This window comes from Staurois parvus, unplaced genomic scaffold (assembly GCF_062004578.1).
Source record: "Staurois parvus isolate SC_StPar_1 unplaced genomic scaffold, SC_StPar_1.0 ptg000581l, whole genome shotgun sequence".
In the NCBI taxonomy this organism is placed as follows: Eukaryota; Metazoa; Chordata; class Amphibia; order Anura; family Ranidae; genus Staurois; species Staurois parvus.
The window spans coordinates 3,876,587-3,898,194 of record NW_028318377.1 but is presented as its reverse complement, the minus strand read 5'-3'; the positions used below and the strand labels follow the sequence as shown (position 1 = coordinate 3,898,194).

The window sequence follows — 21,608 nt, the reverse complement described above, 5'->3', positions numbered from 1 at the left end:
CCCTGAGTAACAGTTCTGTGTCCCTGAGTAACAATTCTGTGTCCCTGAGTAACAGCTCTGTGTCCCTGAGTAACAATTCTGTGTCCCTGAGTAACAGTTCTGTGTCCCTGAGTAACAATTCTGTGTCCCTGAGTAACAATTCTGTGTCCCTGAGTAACAATTCTGTGTCCCTCAGTAACAATTCTGTGTTTGTCCCTGAGTAACAATTCTGTGTCCCTCAGTAACAATTCTGTGTCCCTCAGTAACAATTCTGTGTCTGTCCCTGAGTAACAATTCTGTGTCCCTTAGTAACAATTCTGTGTCTGTCCCTGAGTAACAATTCTGTGTCCCTCAGTAACAATTCTGTGTCCCTCAGTAACAATTCTGTGTCCCTCAGTAACAATTCTGTGTCCCTCAGTAACAATTCTGTGTCTGTCCCTGAGTAACAATTCTGTGTCCCTGAGTAACAATTCTGTGTCCCTCAGGAACAATTCTGTGTCTGTCCCTGAGTAACAATTCTGTGTCCCTCAGTAACAATTCTGTGTCCCTCAGTAACAATTCTGTGTCTGTCCCTGAGTAACAATTCTGTGTCCCTGAGTAACAGTTCTGTGTCCCTGAGTAACAATTCTGTGTCCCTGAGTAACAATTCTGTGTCCCTCAGTAACAATTCTGTGTCCCTCAGTAACAATTCTGTGTCCCTCAGTAACAATTCTGTGTCTGTCCCTGAGTAACAATTCTGTGTCCCTCAGTAAAAATTCTGTGTCCCTCAGTAACAATTCTGTGTCTGTCCCTGAGTAACAATTCTGTGTCCCTGAGTAACAGTTCTGTGTCCCTGAGTAACAATTCTGTGTCCCTGAGTAACAGTTCTGTGTCCCTGAGTAACAATTCTGTGTCCCTCAGTAACAATTCTGTGTCCCTCAGTAACAATTCTGTGTCTGTCCCTGAGTAACAATTTTGTGTCCCTCAGTAACAATTCTGTGTCCCTCAGTAACAATTCTGTGTCCCTCAGTAACAATTCTGTGTCCGTCCCTGAGTAACAATTCTGTGTCCCTCAGTAACAATTCTGTGTCCCTCAGTAACAATTCTGTGTCTGTCCCTGACTAACAATTCTGTGTCCCTCAGTAACAGTTCTGTGTCCCTGAGTAACAATTCTGTGTCCCTGAGTAACAGTTCTGTGTCCCTGAGTAACAATTCTGTGTCCCTGAGTAACAATTCTGTGTCCCTCAGTAACAATTCTGTGTCCCTCAGTAACAATTCTGTGTCCCTCAGTAACAATTCTGTGTCTGTCCCTGAGTAACAAATCTGTGTCCCTCAGTAACAATTCTGTGTCCCTCAGTAACAATTCTGTGTCCCTCAGTAACAATTCTGTGTCTGTCCCTGAGTAACAGTTCTGTGTCCCTGAGTAACAATTCTGTGTCCCTGAGTAACAATTCTGTGTCCCTCAGTAACAATTCTGTGTCCCTCAGTAACAATTCTGTGTCTGTCCCTGAGTAACAATTCTGTGTCCCTGAGTAACAGTTCTGTGTCCCTGAGTAACAATTCTGTGTCCCTGAGTAAGAATTCTGTGTCCCTCAGTAACAATTCTGTGTCCCTCAGTAACAATTCTGTGTCTGTCCCTGAGTAACAATTCTGTGTCCCTGAGTAACCGTTCTGTGTCTCTGAGTAACAATTCTGTGTCCCTGAGTAACAATTCTGTGTCCCTCAGTAACAATTCTGTGTCCCTCAGTAACAATTCTGTGTCTGTCCCTGAGTAACAATTCTGTGTCCCTCAGTAACAATTCTGTGTCCCTCAGTAACAATTCTGTGTCTGTCCCTGAGTAACAATTCTGTGTCCCTGAGTAACAGTTCTGTGTCCCTGAGTAACAATTCTGTGTCCCTGAGTAACAGTTCTGTGTCCCTGAGTAACAATTCTGTGTCCCTGAGTAACAATTCTGTGTCCCTCAGTAACAATTCTGTGTCCCTCAGTAACAATTCTGTGTCTGTCCCTGAGTAACAATTCTGTGTCCCTCAGTAACAATTCTGTGTCCCTCAGTAACAATTCTGTGTCCCTCAGTAACAATTCTGTGTCTGTCCCTCAGTAACAATTCTGTGTCCCTGAGTAACAGTTCTGTGTCCCTGAGTAACAATTCTGTGTCCCTGAGTAACAGTTCTGTGTCCCTGCGTAACAATTCTGTGTCCCTGAGTAACAATTCTGTGTCCCTCAGTAACAATTCTGTGTCCCTCAGTAACAATTCTGTGTCCCTCAGTAACAATTCTGTGTCTGTCCCTCAGTAACAATTCTGTGTCCCTCAGTAACAATTCTGTGTCTGTCCCTGAGTAACAATTCTGTGTCCCTGAGTAACAATTCTGTGTCCCTCAGTAACAATTCTGTGTCCCTCAGTAACAATTCTGTGTCTGTCCCTGAGTAACAATTCTGTGTCCCTGAGTAACCGTTCTGTGTCTCTGAGTAACAATTCTGTGTCCCTGAGTAACAATTCTGTGTCCCTCAGTAACAATTCTGTGTCCCTCAGTAACAATTCTGTGTCTGTCCCTGCGTAACAATTCTGTGTCCCTCAGTAACAATTCTGTGTCCCTGAGTAACAATTCTGTGTCTGTCCCTGAGTAACAATTCTGTGTCCCTGAGTAACAGTTCTGTGTCCCTGAGTAACAATTCTGTGTCCCTGAGTAACAGTTCTGTGTCCCTGAGTAACAATTCTGTGTCCCTGAGTAACAATTCTGTGTCCCTCAGTAACAATTCTGTGTCCCTCAGTAACAATTCTGTGTCTGTCCCTGAGTAACAATTCTGTGTCCCTCAGTAACAATTCTGTGTCCCTCAGTAACAATTCTGTGTCTGTCCCTGAGTAACAATTCTGTGTCCCTGAGTAACAGTTCTGTGTCCCTGAGTAACAATTCTGTGTCCCTGAGTAACAGTTCTGTGTCCCTGCGTAACAATTCTGTGTCCCTGAGTAACAATTCTGTGTCCCTCAGTAACAGTTCTGTGTCCCTCAGTAAAAATTCTGTGTCCCTCAGTAACAATTCTGTGTCTGTCCCTGAGTAACAAATCTGTGTCCCTCAGTAACAATTCTGTGTCCCTCAGTAACAATTCTGTGTCCCTCAGTAACAATTCTGTGTCTGTCCCTGAGTAACAGTTCTGTGTCCCTGAGTAACAATTCTGTGTCCCTCAGTAACAATTCTTTGTCCCTCAGTAACAATTCTGTGTCTGTCCCTGAGTAACAATTCTGTGTCCCTGAGTAACAGTTCTGTGTCCCTGAGTAACAATTCTGTGTCCCTGAGTAACAATTCTGTGTCCCTCAGTAACAATTCTGTGTCCCTCAGTAACAATTCTGTGTCTGTCCCTGAGTAACAATTCTGTGTCCCTCAGTAACAATTCTGTGTCCCTCAGTAACAATTCTGTGTCTGTCCCTGAGTAACAATTCTGTGTCCCTGAGTAACAGTTCTGTGTCCCTGAGTAACAATTCTGTGTCCCTGAGTAACAGTTCTGTGTCCCTGAGTAACAATTCTGTGTCCCTCAGTAACAATTCTGTGTCCCTCAGTAACAATTCTGTGTCCCTCAGTAACAATTCTGTGTCTGTCCCTGAGTAACAATTCTGTGTCCCTCAGTAACAATTCTGTGTCCCTCAGTAACAATTCTGTGTCTGTCCCTGAGTAACAATTCTGTGTCCCTGAGTAACAGTTCTGTGTCCCTGAGTAACAATTCTGTGTCCCTGAGTAACAGTTCTGTGTCCCTGCGTAACAATTCTGTGTCCCTGCGTAACAATTCTGTGTCCCTGAGTAACAATTCTGTGTCCCTCAGTAACAATTCTGTGTCCCTCAGTAACAATTCTGTGTCCCTCAGTAACAATTCTGTGTCTGTCCCTCAGTAACAATTCTGTGTCCCTCAGTAACAATTCTGTGTCCCTGAGTAACAATTCTGTGTCCCTCAGTAACAATTCTGTGTCCCTCAGTAACAATTCTGTGTCTGTCCCTGAGTAACAATTCTGTGTCCCTCAGTAACAATTCTGTGTCCCTCAGTAACAATTCTGTGTCTGTCCGTGAGTAACAATTCTGTGTCCCTCAGTAACAATTCTGTGTCCCTCAGTAACAATTCTGTGTCTTTCCCTGAGTAACAATTCTGTGTCCCTGAGTAACAGTTCTGTGTCCCTGAGTAACAATTCTGTGTCCCTCAGTAACAATTCTGTGTCCCTGAGTAAAAATTCTGTGTCCCTCAGTAACAATTCTGTGTCTGTCCCTGAGTAACAATTCTGTGTCCCTCAGTAACAATTCTGTGTCCCTCAGTAACAATTCTGTGTCCCTCAGTAACAATTCTGTGTCTGTCCCTGAGTAACAATTCTGTGTCTGTCCCTGAGTAACAATTCTGTGTCCCTCAGTAACAATTCTGTGTCCCTCAGTAACAATTCTGTGTCCCTGAGTAACAATTCTGTGTCTGTCCCTGAGTAACAATTCTGTGTCCCTGAGTAACAGTTCTGTGTCCCTGAGTAACAATTCTGTGTCCTTGAGTAACAGTTCTGTGTCCCTGAGTAACAATTCGGTGTCCCTGAGTAACAATTCTGTGTCCCTCAGTAACAATTCTGTGTCCCTCAGTATCAATTCTGTGTCTTTCCCTGAGTAACAATTCTGTGTCCCTCAGTAACAATTCTGTGTCCCTCAGTAACAATTCTGTGTCTGTCCCTGAGTAACAATTCTGTGTCCTTGAGTAACAGTTCTGTGTCCCTGAGTAACAATTCTGTGTCCCTGAGTAACAGTTCTGTGTCCCTGAGTAACAATTCTGTGTCCCTGAGTAACAATTCTGTGTCCCTCAGTAACAATTCTGTGTCCCTCAGTAACAATTCTGTGTCTGTCCTTGAGTAACAATTTTGTGTCCCTCAGTAACAATTCTGTGTCCCTCAGTAACAATTCTGTGTTCCTCAGTAACAATTCTGTGTCTGTCCCTGAGTAACAATTCTGTGTCCCTCAGTAACAATTCTGTGTCCCTCAGTAACAATTCTGTGTCTGTCCCTGACTAACAATTCTGTGTCCCTGAGTAACAGTTCTGTGTCCCTGAGTAACAATTCTGTGTCCCTGAGTAACAATTCTGTGTCCCTCAGTAACAATTCTGTGTCTGTCCCTGAGTAACAATTCTGTGTCCCTGAGTAACAATTCTGTGTCCCTGAGTAACAGTTCTGTGTCCCTGAGTAACAATTCTGTGTCCCTGAGTAACAATTCTGTGTCCCTGAGTAACAATTCTGTGTCCCTCAGTAACAATTCTGTGTCCCTCAGTAACAATTCTGTGTCTGTCCCTGAGTAACAATTCTGTGTCCCTGAGTAACAGTTCTGTGTCCCTGAGTAACAATTCTGTGTCCCTGAGTAACAATTATGTGTCCCTCAGTAACAATTCTGTTTCTGTCCCTGAGTAACAATTCTGTGTCCCTCAGTAACAATTCTGTGTCCCTCAGTAACAATTCTGTGTCTGTCCCTGAGTAACAATTCTGTGTCCCTGAGTAACAGTTCTGTGTCCCTGAGTAACAATTCTGTGTCCCTGAGTAACAGTTCTTTGTCCCTGAGTAACAATTCTGTGTCCCTGAGTAACAATTCTGTGTCCCTCAGTAACAATTCTGTGTCCCTCAGTAACAATTCTGTGTCTGTCCCTGAGTAACAATTCTGTGTCCTTGAGTAACAGTTCTGTGTCCCTGAGTAACAATTCTGTGTCCCTGAGTAACAGTTCTGTGTCCCTGAGTAACAATTCTGTGTCCCTGAGTAACAATTCTGTGTCCCTCAGTAACAATTCTGTGTCCCTCAGTAACAATTCTGTGTCTGTCCCTGAGTAACAATTTTGTGTCCCTCAGTAACAATTCTGTGTCCCTCAGTAACAATTCTGTGTTCCTCAGTAACAATTCTGTGTCTGTCCCTGAGTAACAATTCTGTGTCCCTCAGTAACAATTCTGTGTCCCTCAGTAACAATTCTGTGTCTGTCCCTGACTAACAATTCTGTGTCCCTGAGTAACAGTTCTGTGTCCCTGAGTAACAATTCTGTGTCCCTGAGTAACAATTCTGTGTCCCTCAGTAACAATTCTGTGTCTGTCCCTGAGTAACAATTCTGTGTCCCTCAGTAACAATTCTGTGTCCCTGAGTAACAGTTCTGTGTCCCTGAGTAACAATTCTGTGTCCCTGAGTAACAATTCTGTGTCCCTCAGTAACAATTCTGTGTCCCTCAGTAACAATTCTGTGTCTGTCCCTGAGTAACAATTCTGTGTCCCTGAGTAACAGTTCTGTGTCCCTGAGTAACAATTCTGTGTCCCTGAGTAACAATTATGTGTCCCTCAGTAACAATTCTGTTTCTGTCCCTGAGTAACAATTCTGTGTCCCTCAGTAACAATTCTGTGTCCCTCAGTAACAATTCTGTGTCTGTCCCTGAGTAACAATTCTGTGTCCCTGAGTAACAGTTCTGTGTCCCTGAGTAACAATTCTGTGTCCCTGAGTAACAGTTCTTTGTCCCTGAGTAACAATTCTGTGTCCCTGAGTAACAATTCTGTGTCCCTCAGTAACAATTCTGTGTCCCTGAGTAACAATTCTGTGTCCCTCAGTAACAATTCTGTGTCTGTCCCTGAGTAACAATTCTGTGTCCCTCAGTAACAATTCTGTGTCCCTCAGTAACAATTCTGTGTCCCTCAGTAACAATTCTGTGTCTGTCCCTGAGTAACAATTCTGTGTCCCTGAGTAACAGTTCTGTGTCCCTGAGTAACAATTCTGTGTCCCTGAGTAACAGTTCTGTGTCCCTGAGTAACAATTCTGTGTCCCTGAGTAACAATTCTGTGTCCCTGAGTAACTATTCTGTGTCCCTCAGTAACAATTCTCTGTCCCTCAGTAACAATTCTCTGTCCCTCAGTAACAATTCTGTGTCTGTCCCTGAGTAACAATTCTGTGTCCCTGAGTAACAGTTCTGTGTCCCTGAGTAACAATTCTGTGTCCCTGAGTAACGATTCTGTGGCCCTAAAGTCTCTTTGGCCCTAACTCTGTCCCTAATACAGAGAGGTCTGTCTCTGTTGAATGACCGGAGGCTAATGGAGAATTCTAAGATGGCCGCAATTTATAGCTCGACCATTACACAGTGCTGGCTGGCTGGCTGCTGATTGGCTAATGCGATCACATGTCATGAATGAATGCATTATGGGTCAGCGCGCCTTGTCTGCGCGCCTTCCCAGAGATCCCCGCTCCGTCGCCACACATGTCGCCGCCATTTTTGGAAAATTTCGATTCGCGCATCCGAAGTCTGCTAATTTTCGGATTCGGCGCGAATTGAATTTTTCCTAATCTTCGAAACGAATTCCACTTCGCCAAGTTCGATTCGCTCATTTCTAGTGAGGAGGGTAGGTGACAGTCTGATGGATTGGGGTAGTGAATTCCAGAGGATGGGGGAAGCCCTGGAGAAGTCCTGGAGTGAGGCATGGGAGGAAGAGACCAGGGAACTAGAGAGTAGGAGGTCTTGTGAGAAGCAAAGAGTACGTTTTGGGTGGTAGATGGATATCAGGTCGGTGATGTAGTTTGGGGCAGTGTTATGAACAGCTTTGTACGTCAATGTTAGTAATTTGAATTTTATCCGTTGGGCAATCAGAAGCCAGTGGAGGGATTGGCAGAGGGTGGTGGCGGATACGGAGCGGTTAGCAAGGTGGATGAGTCTGGCCGCAGAATTCAGGATAGACTGAAGCGGGGGTAGTCTCTGATGAGGTAGGCCGGTGAGGAGTTACAGTAGTCAAGTCGTGATATAATAAGGGAGTGAATGAGTTGCTTTGTAGTTTCTGGAGTTAGGAACGTGCGTATTTTGGAGATGTTGCGGAGGTGAAGTCTGCATGAATTTGTCAGCGATTGGTCCTGGGGCTGGAAAGACAGATTGGAGTCTAGAATGACACCTAGTACTTTGGTTTGCGGGGTGGGACTGATGGTGGCGTTGTTAGTCGTGATGGAGAAGTCGGGGGGGGGCGCGGGCTGGGGGGAAGACTAGGAGCTCGGTTTTGGAAAGGTTTAATTTGAGGAAGTGGAGTAACATCCAATCTGATATGTCGTTCAGAAGGCTAGTGATTCGGGCGGAGACTGAAGGGGTGAGGCGAGGGGTGGAGAGATAGATTTGCGTGTCATCGGCATAGAGATTTTATTTAGCTGAATAAGAACACAACTCCCCCAAAAAAACAAATGACTACATGGAGCAAATGAAAAATAATGAATTGTGTTAGAGAAACACAGCATATGAGTCAGTGGACATCTCCTTACCAATCCACAGACAATATTTTATACCTTGGCAGAAAAATCTCTTCACTGGGGACACAAAAAATTTTAACCATGTGTCTACCCTGCCACTTCTCTCCTACATGTAAATATTCAACATTTTTTTGCTAGAAAAATACTTAGAACCCCCAAACATTATATATTTTTTTCTAAGCAGAGGCCCTAGAGAATAATATGGTGGTTAATGCAATTTTTTATGTCACACGATATTTGTGCAGCGTTTTTACAAATGCAATTTGTAAAAAATATACTTTAATTCATTTTAATGCACAAAAACACAATATAATACAGAATGGTTTTGGTAAAACATAAAAGATAATGTTACGCCGAGTAAATGTCATACTTTAAAATTGCGCAAGCTCGTGGAATGGTGATAAACAAATGCACTTTAAAAGCCTTTATAGGTTACCAGTTTAGAGTTACACAGGCAGTCTAGTGCTAGAATTATTGCTTTTGTTATAAGAAGCACGGCAATACCTCACGTGTGGCGTGAACACCGTTTAAATTTGCGTGCGTGACCTATGCATGCATTCACCTTTGCCAACACGGGAGGGAGCGCTTTACTGTTTATTTTATTTTAAAAAATGTTACACTGTTTCTTTTTTTTTTAAATCAACTTTATTGCTATTATAACGGTTGAACAAGCTATTAGAGCCCAAATCTCTCCTCCAGCCTCCAAAGCAGCCAGTCAGATACAGATCAGTCTGCTACACTGGCCAGTAAACCGTAAACACAAAGCCAAAACCAGCTTCTTAGACCATAGAGCTGCTCAGTGACGTTCCGGTCCTTGATCATCTCTATGGTCAGCCAGTGGAACCCGCAGCTGTAATCTCGGGTTTTCTGATGGGACGGGAGAGCCCCAGAAGGTGGCAAAAAGGGGGACCCCCCCTTCTGCCAACTGTTAAAGCAGTCTAGCAGCTATTAAGTCGCTCAGATTGCTTTTACAGTGGTCAGCATCGCTTGCTGAAAACAGCTGCAGCCATGAACCCGGTATCCCTACTTCAACTAGAGGATGTACAGTTACATCCTATAATGTTGAAGTCATTAAAGACCTAACAGGGGTTCCAACTTCTCAACCTTCTCCAAAACCAAAAACATTATCCAGAATGTTTGGCTGGAGTTTAGCTTTATAGCTGTATTCCAGCCTTACCTTCAGTTTTGCACAGATGTACAGGTTCCTTGTACTGATATTACTTTCTCTCCATTTCATTGAGCTTCTCAATGGTGCAGCAGGTCAGACAGAACCTACCTTACTTTCTTGCTTGAGGACATCCAGCATTATCTAGTGATTTCCTTCCCAGACTTACTGTTCCTGATCCTCCCCATCAAAGAATTTGCATTGTTCCTCCCAAGAACCAGCCCACTGCTTATATCAGCGCTGAGGGCTCCTAAAATAGTACTGAGACAGGGTGCTGTGATGTTTTCAGGATATGTAAGTAGACAGGTGCAGTTAGCTACTGCACCACTAGGTGGCTCTGTACCAGTATAGTGTCTTGTGCAGGGAGCAGTGACACCAGGTGTTAGGCCCCTTTTAGGTAGAGCCCTCCCACAGTGATGTCAAGGGTGAGTCAGCACACAAATATAAGTAGGTAGGGAGGAGCTGAACACCCCACACCTGTGAGAATGAAGTCAGTACACGTAGGCTCTGGATAGGTCAAGAGGCCGAGAGAAGTAGACCGTTACATAGGAGAAGTCGGCTGTAGTCATTCTGTCCCTTATGTTGGTGGGGGCTAGGACAGATTGCAGAAGGCCTTTTAGGCCAGGTCGGAAATCCCTGTGTGAGGCTGCTTCCCTGGAGGGTTCCCGGGAAAGATGTACTTAGCAACGAGGTGACTACTAACAGCACAGTCCTGTGAGTACTGATGACCCTGAGAAGATGAGAAACTGTAAGGAAGAAATCTGCTGAACGTGCTTTCATTTGTGCCTCCTGCAGATCGTCCACTAAATGTGTGTGTGTGTGTGATGTCCTCATGATGTGACTGTAATGCCATTTCCTGATTACCACTAGTGAAGTGCAGCAAAACTATTTATTTTGTGAATTGGAGACCTTGGAGATTTAAAGGTCTGTGGCCAGGAATGTCATGTGGAGGTCTATGGCAAGGAGCAGGGCACAAGATGGTGGAGTGCCAGTCTTCTTGAAGGGCTGGAGTAGGGGTAGTAACATGTGCTTTGCCACCAAATTCAGCCAACCACAAAGCCCCTGCTATGTACAGCACTTTGTTGACCCCACCGACCAGCCATAATCTGCTTGTATTTTATAGAGAAGCACAGAGATCACGTGACGATGTCACTGGTTTTCAAATAAGGTATATAATCAAAAGGGAAAGATTTTTTTTTAATTTAATTAGCACATTAATGAGGGGAAATGGAAGAACTGGGTACAACAAATATAAACACATTAAACTTCAGCTTTAACTATATTGGATTGAAGGTGGATCTAGTATGTAAGCTTTGTACTTTTGAAATAGATTTTATGTGGAACAATATTGCTGCATCATGAACAGAGAACACTCCAACTGAGCAGTTTTGTAGTATGTATTTTTTGATCGTATGATGTTATTGCTACATCACAAATAAAGAACATTTAAGACAAATGTGTATATTTTCTATATTTATTAAAACTAATCCATTAGAAATGATGGTTTTGAAAAAAAAATGTCCTAATTAGACCGGGAACATTAAGCTCCTCGATTTTCCCAATTGCTTTGTACCATTTCCCCCTAAATCCTTAATTTCCATAATTACAAGGTAATGCTTTGGCTGCATAGACCATTGCATTCATTTATTCAGTCAGCCATTAGAGGGTTTTGCTTATAGCAGTAGACTGTAAAATATTTATGTAAACTAAGGAATCAATTTGTATTTGTCGCTGCCTTCGTTTTTTTCTGCAGGAAATGCTTTCTGTATGCAAACCAAGAGAAGAAGACAGCCAAGTGTGGATGAAGCACACCTACATTTTAAAAGACCAGTTCTCTAGGGAGCATTGTATATATTTTTTATATAATATTAAAGATGTGAATGCAGAGGTTTACCTAAAGAAGAATTCCAGGAAAAGGTATTTTTGCATAGTTACATTGGTCTAGCTTGTAGGCAGGGGCAGTCTATTTTCTCCACTGTAGGTGGCGCTCGTCCAGAGGTGCGCTGCAGCTGGAGGGGAGGTCAAGGGAAACCTGGCTTCTATATGCTTCCCTCAATTGCCTTGAGCAGCGTTCCAGTTGGCTATGGTGCATCTAGGTGATTCTGACCGCCATCTTGGGTCACACAGAGTCTTTTTAAGTCCATGCCCCCAGGTTTTGTATATTTGTGAAGTGACTAGTGTAGGAAGAGCAGAGCTCACGTCTGCACATCCCCAAACTCTCTCTTGAGTTAGGCCTGCCTGTGGCATTCCACCTCCCTTGGCAAGTGCTTTCTTTAGTTCAGACTGACTACCACTGACGCTTCACTGCATTGTTTGTAAGTTCCCAGTTGGGTGGGCTCACTACCAAGTTGTACTGTTTGCAAGTTCTTCAATACATTTTCTGCACTCCGGGCCTCTGTGTGATTATTGCCACTGCACCACACTGCGCCTACCCAACAAGCTTTGACCAATGCTACTAGGCATATACCATATCTGGCTGATCCCCCTGGAAGATGGAAAGATATGGCTACTCCAGTCATCTCCATTTGCTTCCAAATTCTGCACAGAGCAGATGCCCTACTGCTTACTGACACAGGAGCTGAACAGGTTGGCACAGGTGCCATTCAGAGTGCCCTTTGTATTTTCTCAATGAATGCAAAGTGTGTTCTCTGATTGGATGAGGTGAAATTGTAACATAAACACAGCTCAAATCAGAGAATGCTGTCAGTTCTAAATGTTACCCTTCTATGTAAGCCCTGGGAAGCCCCGTTACTTAAGCGGATCCCAACCCTCACAAGGACAAGAAGATGCTGGTAGGATTTGAGTTCCTGGCAGAAACTGAACTGGCATTGATCATTTTACTAGTGTACTTTACAGAGGTCAAACAAAGGCTCATGGGGGCTATGGTCCACAAGAAGTTCAATTCCATACTCTCTGACACCCACACCAAATTCCTGAGGGTCTGCGGCCCATAGATAACTTAAAAAGGCCACTTGAATTTAGACCACACTTTGCTCTTGGTGTGAATGGGTGTATAGCCTACCGTGAACGTTTCATCCTGGTTGAGTCCCATGAGAACCCTCCTTACCCCTCTTCTTCACTCCCTTTTTCCTCAAGCAAGACTAATGAACTTTTTATTTTTATGCCTATCTCTTCCTACACCCCCTCTTTCTGGTTCCACCTAACTCGCTTCCTTTTTGGATTTAAAGTGGAGTTCCACCCAATAGGTGAAGCTCTGCTTGTCTGCTACCTCACCCCCTCTGCTGCCACATTTGGCACCTTTTAGAGGGAGGGGTGAGCGGGTACCTGGTTTTGACAGGTACCCACTCCCATGTCCAGCTCAGTTTACTGTGGTGAAACTGACTGGGAAGTATGGCCTCACCACCTTCCACCATAGCCTTTTGGGACACTTCACAGGTCCTAGAAGATTACGGCCCATTCACAAAGGGCACGACCCCACTCCCTTGTCACAGAGTTTGATTGACAGCAGTGGGAGCCATTGGCTCCCACTGCTATAGATCTGCCCTGTGCGAAGGGACATGGAAGAGAGAGCCACTGCTCTCATGCACAGCACTGGATCGTGATGAGGCTCAGGTAAGTAAGGGGAGATAGATACAGAAATGTTTTTAACTTAGTATTAAAAAGAAGAAAAATTCCCATGGTCAATTGTTGTGTTAGAGTTCTCATATATCAGGGACTGAACTGCACCATCATCCACTGTACCTTGGCCTTGTGTATTGTGATTTATATATACATATACTTTAAAGTTGAACTCAAGCAAACCGCTAAGAGCACAGACAAAATTCATACTTGGGAGCGGTTTTACTTGCCTTGGTTGCCTCTAGTATGTAAAGTTTAGGCATAGCCATTTTTACTTAGTTACAATTTTAAAATATAGTTTGTATTTATATTTTTACGTCATTACATGAGGAATCCCTGTGGAAGCTGGAAATCACTGTAATAAACACCACGACTACCGTGATTGCTGTTGGTTTGCAGGTCTTGTGCCGAGAGGCTGCCCTACTGCTTGTTGAACACATGAGGTCACTTGACCAGCAGGGGTAACATTCATAGAAGGTTTAGCATTTCCCATTTCCTCAAGGAAAGCATTCTCTGATTGGATGAGGTAGAGAAGCAAGGTAGTGACATTACAATCTCCACCTTCCCATCAGAGAACACCAGAAAAATTCAAAGAGTTCTGTTAACGGTGTCCAGGCCGAGCAAGCAACTCTCTGTGCTTACTATGCAGCATGGAGGATCTCTGATTGTATGCAGTAAAGAGGTTGTCAGAGCCTGGGTCCGAACCTCGGCCTTCTGCGGTGAGTGGCAATGTTTCTTCTTGCTGAGCTGCCTGGAATGCTGGACAGCTTCCTTGACAACTAATTGGATGATCCTGCCTTGACCTTGTTTGTCATGAACCTTGAACCCTTTGCTCCTCCTATGAACTTCCTGATATAAGCCATGTCTCTGCACTTCCTGTTTGCCAGATTATTGTGCTCTCCAGCCGTTATCTTGCTCCTTGCCTTCTCTGTTATTATCCATATTTTGCTACCACTCGTTATTGACCCTTGGCTTGTTCTCGACTACACTTCTGCCTGATCCCAACTTGCGATTGCTCATTACCAACCTTGACTTGTGTACTGACCATGCTTCCGTTTGATCCTTACCTGCTTAATACACTACTGGACCTCCACTTGCTCACCTCCTGGTGATCCCGAGGACAATGACCTGGTGCTAACACGCAGCAAAATCCATCTCCACCATCAGGAGCTCTGGTAAACACCGGTTAGTACTTAGACTCCGCACCTCAGGTGAGCCCACTCCTCCGCCACGGTGACCTGCCTGTGTACCTATCCTGCTGGTTTTGGTGTGAGCCTTTCCACTGCTATTGCAACTGGTCTTCGAGCCTGACCCCTGATCGTGACAGAGGTGATGTCACCATCTCCACCCTGTCCAATCAGAAAACACTGCATTCATTGAGAAAATGCAAAGTTTTCCCACACTGATCGAGCAACCTACAGGGTTCAATAAGCAGCGGGGCAGCTGCTTGTCATAGGAACCAGAAGCTAGCGGCAATCACTGTAGTAGTGGCGTCTATTACAATGATTTCCATTTCCAATGATCACACAGATATGGCACACTGGTGTGACTTCTGATGTCAGTAATTCAGTAGTGTATATTCACATCAATGTGACTCAGCACGGAGCAATTTTGGAGAAGGTTCCTGTACTACTTTGGTACAATTCCAGTGTGGTTTTGGCCCAATATAATATACTTTATGAAAGTTGCTTCTAAGTAGAACTACATAATCACATGGAAAGTTGGATTGAAATCGTATTGCAGCAATGTGAGCATAGCATTAGCATTAATGGGCCTGAATATAAGGGTCAAAATTGTTATTTTGGCAATAGGTATTTTTAAGAAAATATTATTTCTGATCAATTTCCTTGTTGACCAGAACAATTTTTCAATCACATCTGCCATATTGCAACAAAAACAAAATTAATCTTGCAAAATCTATATTGCAGATAAATGTGCAAGAGGAATCTGGGTGCTGCCCATTGGGGGCCTCATTTTAGACAAGTATGACTGAAGATTTGAGCCTGTTGACATCCTACCCATCTTTACTATAATGTCACCTGGACTAGGATGTCCCGCTGTTGGATCCCGGCTCTAGAGAATTCCAGCTTCCTCATTCTCCTGAAGAAGTTGACCTTGGTTTACGGAACGAGTTGAGAACCTATTGTAGTCCCATCATTGATTGATGTAGAGAATTTTTAATGTACTGATTATGTCAACGATCATCTTTTGTAAATGATGAGGTTCATGAAGTGGTATTAATGAACATACGCCTGTAACATGCACAAGCCTTTTAACATACTTAGCTAATAAAATTATGTATGTGTTAGCAATTATATTTGTGAGGAAAATTCTTGCAGAATCCCAAAATACTTTTTCTTTTTTTTGACAATTTACAGCAACCTAAATTGGTTACTTTGCTTATTTCTTTTTTGTTGCCCAGTTCTTTCTGAATTACTGTGTAATTGTCATAACTCTTGACTTGAAATACTTGTTCATGGTCAGTGACTCGGAAATGAGGATACATTGAGATATTTAATTTACCCAACATTTTGGTAGCAATCAAAAGATTTTGTTAAAATTCAGGTTTTTTAGAGAGATGTATTGGAGTCAATGTGGAGGGCAAAATGACAGTGTTTGGTGAGGATGTGATGGGCTGTAAATGTCTCCTGAGGGTTACGGAAGATCATTTCAACTGGACTGCTTCTTGCGCCAAAAAAATGGCCTCTCATTAGCTTAATTATTTTACAGAAAAAAACACAAATAAGGAAAAAAATGCTTATATGTGTTTTGCCACATCACAGAGATGTTATTAACCACTTCAATACCGGGCACTTTTACCCCTTCCTGCCAATTTTCAGCTTTCAGCGCTCCTGCACTTTAAATGACAATTGCGCAGTCATGCAACGCTGTACCCAAACTACATTTTTATACACTTTATACATTTTTAAACTTACATTTTTTGCTCACACAACTAGAGGATTCTTTGGGTGATATTTAATCACCACTGTTTTTTTTTATTTTTTGCTAAATAACAAAAAAAGGCTGAAAATTTTGAAAAAAAATACATTTTCTTAGTTTCTGTTTTAAAATTTTGGAAATAATAATTGTTCTTCATAAATTTAGACCAAGATGTATTCTGCTACATTTCTATTGTGAAAATAACCCAAACCAGTATTTATTATTTAGTCTGAAGAAAAGTTATAGAGTCCACAAACTATGGTATACATCTGAAACCCAATCAGTCCTGAAGTACTGGAGACCAATATAATTTCTTGAGGCCCAAACATGTCGTGATAGTACAGATATCCCCCCAAATGACCCCTTTTTTGCAAAGTAGACAGTCTGAGGTATTTAGTAAGAGGCATGGCAAGTTTTTTTGAAGTTTTAATTTTTTGTCATAATTTTTTGGAAAAGGAAGAAATTGAAATAAAAATTAACTTCTTTTTTTTTTTTTTTACATACTGTCACCAGTGCAGTACAGCATCATCATATAACTGGTGTGGCAGTGGTAAGGGACACTGAATGGTGACAGTACACAAAAAAAATTATAATTTTCTTAAATTTTTTTATTGATTATTATTATTTTTCTTTTGTTTAAGATTTTTTCTTCATAACACACTGTGACCAGTGTGAGTAGTATAATGTTACCCTAGAAACATTGTACTACTCCGAGGAAATAAGTGTTTGTTTTTTTTTTTTTTTTTTTACACATTATGAGTGCTTTTAGCAAAGAATTTCATTGCTATAAGCAAACATTTACCTGAATAAAATGGATTTATTCAGGTTTTTTTGTTGTGAATATCTGTGATTGGCCACAGTGCGGCCCCACAGGCACACAAGAGGACATCATATGATGCTTACCCGGATCGACAAAAGTCCCGCTCAGCTGTCATTTTGCTAATGGCTGGGTGAGAACTGGTTAAAGGGGGGTCAGTTAGCAATTAGACTGAATGACTGAACAGGGGAGAAAGAAAGGCCCTCAAAGATGGCTCAAATTTTGGGCGACCTTTGCTGAAATTTGAACTGGGTGGGTAGTGTTATGGAATGTCATTGGAATTCATATTAGCTCATATAGTTCATTTTATTGATATTAATTAGTGTATGTATTAATAACTAGCAATAATTAGTATTGATAAGCAGTAGTAATTATTTCTATAAATTTAACAGTAAAATACGACTTCTGTACTTCATTTTGGTATCTTTTTGATTGAAGACAAAAGTCATAAGTTTACTGGGGAAAAGTTCCCTGGGATAGAATTCAGGCAGCTCCAGACATCATGGTCTGCATGTGCAGGCATTCATTGTTTTTTATATTTCTGTTAATTGCATTGACGTACGTTTTGACAACCAATCATATTATACCACACGTAATTCTATGGTGAAAAATTCTTATATAAAGGAACATGCGAGCGCTACATTTCTGAGTAAGTTTTGGACTTGCTCCCAGCTGCAGCTGATAATAAAGTGGTAGTAAAGTCTGTTTTTTACTTGTTCCTACAGGTAAAGCTATAATAAATCTTACCTGTAGGTACTGTTAATATCTCCTAAACATGCACCTGCATGCTTGTGCCGTTCCTTCAGAGATGTGTGCCGTAATAAATGACTCCTGCACGCATGCATGGGAGTGATGCCATTGTGCCTTGACCATGACATGTAATATGTCTCCAGCCTATGACTGTCTCCTGAAGCAAGGCCCCAGTCTCCAGCAGCGCTAATAACATGTTCACAGTTTCTGACAGTCTCCTGCATTATGTCTGCAGCCTCAGACCATCTCTTACATTAGGTCCTCAGTCTCTGACCATCACTTGTATTATGTCCACAGTCTCTGACCATCACTTGTATTATGTCCACAGTCTCTGACCATCACTTGTATTATGTCCACAGTCTCTGACCATCACTTGTATTAGGTCCACAGTCTCTGACCATCTCTTACATTAGGTCCGCAGTCTCTGACCATCAATTGTATTATGTCCACAGTCTCTGACCATCTCTTACAATAGGTGTGCAGTCTCTGACCATCAATTGTATTATGTCCACAGTCTGTGACCATCAATTGTTTTATGTCCAGTCTCTGACCATCTCTTACATTAGGTCCTCAGTCTCTGACCATCACTTGTATTATATCCACAGTCTCTGACCATCACTTGTATTATGTACACAGTCTCTGACCATCTCTTACATTAGATCTGCAGTCTCTGACCATCAATTGTATTATGGTGTCTGTTTATGAACCAGCGGTAATAGATCGCTGCTCAGTTCTGCGGCATTCTCGGAGAACACAGTTCTCCTGTGAATGCAGTTTATGAAGCAGTTCTCCGAACGAAGGGAGATCGATCTCCAAACGCTGGAGAACGGTCTACAAACACTGGAGAATGGTCTACAAACTCTCGAAAACGGCTGATTTTACTATAATCTCGCGAGATTACGGTAAAAGATCAGTTTACTAAGCAGAGGTAAATTATCGCTGCCTAGTTTTCGGTCCCTCCGATTCTCCAGCTCTGGGCTGGAGAATCTGGAGGGAGAACACAGATCTCCAGAGAAGGGCTGAACATATTCTCCTGGGTGTTATAAACTGTGAATGACCAGAGAATAGCTGTGATCCTCTGAATCTCAGCTATTCTGTGTGTCATAAACGGACACCTATGTCCACAGTCTCTGACCATTTCTTACATTAGGTCCGCAGTCTCTGACCTTCAGTTGCATTATGTCCACAGTCTCTGACCATCTCTTACATTAGGTCCACAGTCTCTGACCATCAATTGTATTATGTGCACAGTCTCTGACCATCTCTTACATAAGATCCGCAGTCTCTGACCATCAATTGTATTATGTCCACATTCTCTGACCATCTCTTACATTAGGTCCGCAATCTCTGACTATCAATTGTATTATGTCCACAGTCTCTGACCATCTCTTACATAAGGTCCGCAGTCTCTGACCATCAATTGTATTATGTCCACAGTCTCTGACCATCAATTGTTTTATGTCCACAGTCTCTGACTATCTCTTGCGTTAGGTCTGCAGTCTCTGACCATTGCTTGGAATTTGTCCACAGTCTCTTTCCATCTTTTGTATTATGTCTGCAGTCTCTGTCCATATCAAGAAAGTTGACCACCCCTGCTCTAGTGCAGAGGTCCCCAAATTTTCCAAACAAAGACCCAGTTTACTGTCCTTTAGACTTTAGGGGGGTGAGATCATGGCCATCAGAAGCAGAAAATGTCCGGTGCATCAGTAGGAATAAACAATGCCCCATCTTCTCTAAGAGGAATTGTGCTCCAATGTTGGGGTCATTGGGTGGAATGAATCATGCCCTATCAGGAGAATGTGTGCCCCATCATTAGTGTTACTGGTAGGAACTGTGTCCCATCATTGGTGTCTTTAGGAGGAATTGTGCCCCATTGTTCGTGTCAATGGGAGCAATTAAGCCCCACTGTTGGTGTCAGAGGATGAAATGTTGCCCCAAGGCCGGATGAAAGCAAACAGAGGTCTGCATGTGGCCCTCAGGCACCAGTTTGGAGACCACCGCTCTAGTGCATTAGACAGCATTAGTGAAATATACCTACAATACGGCTAGTGTGGCGCTGTCCATGGTGCTGAAATATACTTTTCATTGGAATTCCTTTCTCTCTGTCTCTCATTTGGATTCCTGAACACCAAGAGGAACATGACTTCTCTGAATTTAGAAGCACTCCTTTTACACAATAATCATCTAGTAATTATACAGAAAGTATGTAAAGTATTATATCAAATTAAATAAAAGTAATCAAAATTAAACTGACTATAAAAATCTACTTTACAGGGCTCCCTATCCCATCACTCCCTGCCTCCCATCAGCCCACACCACTTAAACACTGGGAGAGAAAGTGCCCAAGCAGCTGTCATCCTGTGCCATGGCACCCACATGTAGATCCTATCTCTACTCCACCTACATGTGGGGTGCTGGGCAGCGAACCCCCCTGCTGTGACCTGCATGTGCACTGAAAAACAGCACTGTAGTACCTTTTCCAGCAGCGTGAGTTGTGATGTGATCCACCTCAATGCCAAGCTGCTCTGGTGAATAGAACTGTATTGTGACTAGTAACATTTCTTTAAAGTCCTGTGAAATGTGCAATGTGCTGGGATCAGTGCATCGGCACTGTGTCTCCCAAAGCAAACCAATGGCTGTGCGATTAGTGCAGATTGCTGATGTGGATGAGCCCTAAAAGCGCAGGCATTCCATTCACCTCCTTAGCTACTTGCACTTTTACCCCCTTCATGCCCAGGACAATTTTCAGCTTTCAGTGCTCTCACATTTTGAATGACAATTGTGCAGTCATGCAACATTGTACTCATATGAGTTTTTTATCGTTTTTTTGAGACAGACAGAGCTTTCTTTTGGTGGTATTTAATCACCTCTGGGTGATTTTAATTTAATTTTTTTAATTTTAATTTTTTGCTAAACAAACCAAAAACAACTTAAAATTTTGAAAAAAAATGTTTTTTCTTAGTTTCCGTTAGAAAATTTTGTAAATAAGTGATTCTTCTCCTTCACTGACGTGCACTAATGAGGCTGCACTGATGGGCACTGATAGGTGGCACTGATGGGCATTGACAGGCATCACTGATGGGCACTGAAAGGCAGCACTCATATATGGCACTGATAGGCGGCACTGATAGGCAGCACTTATTGGCACTGATAGGCGGCACTGGCACTGTTAGGCGGCATTGACTGGCACTGTTAGGCAGCACTGATAGGTGGCACTGCTGGGCACTGATAGGCGGCACTGACTGGCACTGATAGGCAGCATTGACAGGCAGCACTGATAGGCGGCACTGACTGGCACCAGTGATAGGTGGCACTGAAAGGCAGCTCAGATGGGCACTAATATGTAGCATTGATGTGCACTGGTAAGCACTGATATGTAGCATTGATGTGGCACTGATGGGCACTGACAGGTGGCATTGATGGACACTGACAGGTGGCACTGATGGGGCTACACTGATCATCAGTACCCTAATGATCAGTGTACATGTCCCCACTGAGTGACAGCTGGTGAGGAGAGGAATGCTGATAACTGGCATTTCCTTATTTACATGTGATCAGCTGTGATTGGACACAACTGATCACATGACAGAGCTGACATCATCGGCTCTTTCCGCTGATTGGTGATCCACTGTGTCCCAGGGACACAACATACCACCGATCGCCGCACTGCGCGCCCCCGTATATGACATTCTCCCAGAATGAGAGAACCACCTCGCATCCGTCATTTCCTTATATAAAAGATTCTACAATGAGAGGCAGGTAGGGCCACACAAACCAATGGTAGGGGACATGTTTTCCCCAATAACAGCACATCCAGCAAGCATACTGTCAAATAGACATGTGTGTCTTGTTTCATTCTAAATCGCAATTCGCCCAAAACTTTTGTTGTTTAGATATATCTGAATTTTTGAATTACAATTGTAAAAAATTTAAATGAATCTGAAATAACAAAATTAAATTTTGTCCCAAATTTGAATTGAATTCAGATTGAATGTGAAAATGAAATTGAATTTGAAAACAAATTCGTAATGTAAACATATTGCTGACTATTGCTGATTTCCTTCATAGACTATGTGTATTATTGTTAGAATAGCCATCTTCCGACATTCCTACCCCACCCCCTGCTAACTTGCCGACCTCCTCCACTCT

The 21,608-nt window shown here is 42.8% G+C and overlaps 1 protein-coding gene across 1 annotated transcript in view; it reads left to right on the top strand.

The window, feature by feature from the left end:
• Positions 1 to 15,222, top strand: part of UVSSA (UV stimulated scaffold protein A) — a 189,569-nt gene extending 174,347 nt beyond the window's left edge. The window contains exon 13 of the mRNA XM_089692280.1: positions 14,881 to 15,222. Coding sequence (XP_089548406.1) covers positions 14,881 to 14,945 — 65 coding nt within the window. The 3' untranslated portion in view covers positions 14,946 to 15,222. The remainder of the gene's footprint in view (positions 1 to 14,880) is intronic.
• The last annotated feature ends 6,386 nt before the right edge of the window (positions 15,223 to 21,608 follow it).